This window comes from Mustela lutreola, chromosome 5, assembly GCF_030435805.1.
Source record: "Mustela lutreola isolate mMusLut2 chromosome 5, mMusLut2.pri, whole genome shotgun sequence".
NCBI lineage: Eukaryota > Metazoa > Chordata > Mammalia > Carnivora > Mustelidae > Mustela > Mustela lutreola.
In genome coordinates this window covers 70,571,042-70,575,137 of record NC_081294.1, presented here as the reverse complement: position 1 = coordinate 70,575,137, position 4,096 = coordinate 70,571,042, and the positions used below count along the sequence as shown (strand labels likewise).

The following is a 4,096-nucleotide window of genomic DNA, read 5'->3' as shown; positions in this document are numbered from 1 at the left end:
CCAGCAGGTGTGGGTGTGAGAGCGAGTGGAGCAGGGGAGCAGGAGAAGCGGGAAAGCCAGCTAGGAATCTGGACTCTTCAGTGCACACTCTCATATCCTCCCCCAGGTTCCTGGAGCATTCTCATGCAGTGGCCCAGCTCCCCCTAGTGGCTCCACCAGAAACTGCAGCAGCTTCTCCAGTTCCTCCCACGACAGAGTGCAACACAGAATCTTCCCTGAGCACCCAGTGCCATCTGTGAGCCAGACTGGAGAGAGGGGGAAGAAGTGAGCAGAAAATTATTTTTGTGGGGACACAATATTGTTTTAGGAGGAGGAACGTGGAGAAATATTTCTGAGGTAGTAGCAGATCACTTTAACCTCCTCCTCTCCCATTCAGGCAGCTGGGCTGCTCCATACCCATCACATAAGGGGAGGGGTGGATCAAGGCAGGAAACAGAAAAGAAGGCGGCCAGGCCCCCAGCATCTGACCTTGGAATCCAAAGCCTTTATGGGACTTGTGAGGAGTCAGAGGGATGACATTGCTCCTTAGTGTGGTGACAGAGGAAGGCTTACTCTCCCCTTTCTCCCCCACAGTCCCAGACTAGAGGAGATGCAGGATGCCCAGGAACCAGAGAGGAGGCACTTAGGGCCAAAGGGTCCCTGTGACGTCAAGGGTCAGGGGCACAATGAAGCTACACTTGTTGATCTCCCAGCCTCCACCATCCACATCAGTCTTTGCTGCCCTGGACTACATGGCTGTCCTTCCAGTGGGTCCCTGTGTGCCTATTTCAGACAAGAGCTCTGGGATAACGTGGACAGCAGAGGTAAGCAGCATTTGAGTTGGTCTTTGAAGTAGAAACTCACCATTTGGAGTCAGGATCAGGGCATTGGGGGCTGAGGTGTCAGTGTGGGTAGAAGTTTAGAGGTATAAAAAAAGGTGTGTGGTTCATCCCGGAAGCCACAATGCTGCTGTTGGCTGGCACATCAAGGAGGTTGGTAGTTGTAGGCATAAGGGAATAGAAACAACAAGTGGAGGCAGGTCTCTTTTGCTATCCTAAGGATAAGAACAAAGTCCAGAAGCCCCTGAGGACTGGGAAATTAAGTATCAGACCAACCTGGTCAGATTCGGATTTTCTAAAACTCAATCTGGCTCCCTGGTAGACCACAGATTGCCAGGGTGTGGGTTCCGGGGCCCATCTGGTGGCTGAGAGACTTGCTGGGGGTGAGAGGTGGAGGGCTGCTCAATCGTCAGGCAAGAGATTTACTAAGACCTGAGTCAAATCGAGACACTGGCAACAAAGCAGTTGTTCAGAGAGTGTGGTTTATTTTCTCAGATGTGTAGAAATCAGTTTAAAATCTTAGGTACAAATGAACAAGCCCCACGTCCCCCTCTTGAGTCTTGTTTAAGAGGAGCAGGACGTAGGCTCCTTTGCTAAAATAAATACATTTCATGTTGCATAAGGTAATAAATAAAAACATACATAAATAAATAACTTCAATAGAATAAAAATGAGACCATCACCACAAAAGGCCAAATGGGGGCAGCACATTTCAGAAATTAGATAATGAACAATTGTTCTGACTCCACTGGAGAAAATGAAATCTCTCCAGTCCTGGACTGTGTGAGGGACACCCCAGAGTCTTCAGGTGTCCTGCTGTGTCTGACATCCAAGGTCTAGAGACAAGAGACATCAGACTGATAATTCCAGGACTCAGTGGTTGTTCTTGAAATTCAGAAAGTTATCAAGGGTTTCCAGATACTTTTTCAGCTTCTTTTGGAAATCACTCCAGTTATTCCCAATAGAGATTGGTTCTCCCTGTGAAGAAACCAGGAGGGTGACATTAGGTTGGAAGGTAGATGACGGACTCAGAGTCAGGTCATGGGTAAGAGTACCACCTTCAGGGGCACCTTGGGGGTCAGCTTACCATGGGTGTGGGAGTCGGCAGGAGTGGCAGGAATTCCTGTGGGAAGAGACCAAAGCAGACCGTCAGAGAGTCACCTGGAAAAGGAGCAGGCCCTAGTCATGGCCAAAGCAGGGATCCCCAAAACCCTCAAAGTTTTACCTACCTTAAGATTTTTCCAGATAAGTGATTCATTGCTGTAGAAATATTTGGTAGCATTCAAGAATGCATTCAGGTTTGGCCTCAGAAGGGTAGTGTTCTAAGGGGACCGAGAATACACATAAGGGGAAAAGGTTGGCATTCAGCCTTCCCATAGCTGAAGTCATCCCCAATTTTCCAATTCTGCTTTCAGGGATGTCCTTGGACAATCCCTCCTAGTCCTCTTCTTGCCCTAGGTGGTTCCTGGGAAGCCCTTAAGGGCACAGGTCTCGAAGTGAGTATACACCCCAAGCAAGGCCTACTGCCCTCAGCCCCAAACCCCTGACTCTAGGTAAGCTGCACAGAGGGCCTGGGTGGATCTTTCCCCACTTAGTGGGGAAAGCATTGCCCAAAAGAAGATCTACAAAAGGTGGAGGGCTGGCCACGGGGGAGTATTTGCAGCTAAGAGGCCAGATAACAGGATTAATGCCTTGACTGAATGAAGGCCTCCTAGAAAATCAGGAAGAAAATTGCAGAGATCTCAACCCCAGCAGGACATGGGTGCAGCCTGTGAACTACACATGCTTAAAAGAGGGGCATATACATTTCTGATAAACTCAGGAAAGTTTCCAGCTTCTTGTCAGACCCAACGATCACCATACAAACAAAGGAAAAAAAACCATAGAAGCCAACTGAAACTAGGAAAAATAATTGTAAATGATAACGCCCAGGGCCAGTCTGCATGAAAAACAGGATTCAGTGTCTAAAGGAAAAGGAAGGAAGCAGGCAAGTTCATGGGGGAAATTTTAGGCTGCCCCACTGAAAAATCAAGAGCTTAAGGCCTTTGGAATTGTTCACTGGGAGCTAGGTACCTTTTCATTTGTAATTTAAAAAAAAAAGAAGAAGCAGGGCACCTGGGTGGCTCAGTGGGTTAAAGCCTCTGCCTTCGGCTCAGGTCATGATATCAGGGTCCTGGGATTGAGTCCCGCATCGGGCTCTCTGCTCAGCAGGGAGCCTGCTTCCACCTCTCTCTCTCTCTGCCTGCCTCTCTGCCTGCTTGTGATCTCTGCCTGTCAAATAAATAAATAAATAAGAAGCAGCAGCATTTTCCTGTTCTATACCCAGCAGGGGAAAATGTATTAAACACTTAGCATCTGACACAGGTGTGGTGACTCTATACACTGGTGCCACATAATTCTCACAGAGACCCCACTGAGCTACACAGTAAACCCTGTGCACAAATGAAGCACCGAGGCTAGGCAAGGTGTGCTGACAGGCCCATGGCCACCCAGGCAGAAAATGGGTCAGGACCCAGGTGTTGCCCGAGTGTGGGCTGAGTACTTACCAGTAGGGTGTTTGTCTCATTTGGGTCCAAGGTTTCCTGTGGGGGCAGAGAGAGAGAGCTGTGAGTTCTCTTGGCCTGAGACACCTCTAGCCCTTCCCTGCCCTCTGCCAACCTTATCCCACTCACTTCTGCAGGCGAGGGTGAACTGTTTAAGATGTCTATAATTTCACTGATCATCTTGAAGTTTTGCTGAGGCGGGTATGTCAGCAAGGACCGCCCCTGGACCTGCGGGGCTTGCAGTCCAAGCAGGAGCAGGAGAAAGTGCAGGACGGGGAGGCTGTTCATGTTCGGGCTGGTAGGGTGTATTCTGTCTTGTCCTGGTCCCTTGTGGCGTTCTGAAGCATCCGACACAGTCTCCCGTCTTTTATGCACAGAGGCCGCGTGCCTACACCCCGATGAGAGGGGCGGACGTCAGAAGAATCTTTATCTGACATGGAACCTCCATAGCAAACCACAGACTTATTCATCACTTTCTAGTACTGGAGATCAGTGAAACTTGGAAAAAAAAAATTACTCAGAGGTTATCTCCTTCTCTTGCCAAGGAGAAGAGATGGGCGGGCCACTGGGCAGAGTGGGAACAGGTGAGAGGATCCCTCTGACAGGTAAGGGGCTGCCTGACTCGGAGCTCCCTCAAGCCTCCTGCCCCGTGGCACCTGCTCTTGCCATCCCCTGGATAGCTCTAAGCCTCTACTGCTCACCCAGCCTGGCACTTCCTGGTCCTTTGTGGGTGTC

The 4,096-nt window shown here is 49.7% G+C and overlaps 1 protein-coding gene across 1 annotated transcript; it reads right to left on the bottom strand.

Annotated features, from left to right (window-relative positions):
- Nucleotides 1–1,691: 1,691 nt before the first annotated feature.
- Nucleotides 1,692–3,649, bottom strand: LOC131831140 (interleukin-3-like). Its single transcript, XM_059173351.1, has 5 exons — nucleotides 3,491–3,649; nucleotides 3,365–3,400; nucleotides 2,048–2,140; nucleotides 1,906–1,941; nucleotides 1,692–1,796 (listed from the first exon to the last, which is right to left on the bottom strand). Exons 1-5 carry the CDS (start codon nucleotides 3,647–3,649, stop codon nucleotides 1,692–1,694), a joined length of 429 nt encoding a protein of 142 aa, XP_059029334.1.
- Between the last annotated feature and the right edge of the window lie 447 nt (nucleotides 3,650–4,096).

Coding starts and splice junctions, on each gene's coding strand:
- LOC131831140 (XM_059173351.1), bottom strand. CDS start 3,649: ATGAACAGCCTCCCCGTCCTGCACTTTCTCCTGCTCCTGCTTGGACTG. Junction 1,942..2,047: donor TTATCTGGAAAAATCTTAAG/GTAGGTAAAACT, acceptor CTCTTCCCACAG/GAATTCCTGCCACTCCTGCC. Junction 1,797..1,905: donor TGCCGACTCCCACACCCATG/GTAAGCTGACCC, acceptor GTTTCTTCACAG/GGAGAACCAATCTCTATTGG.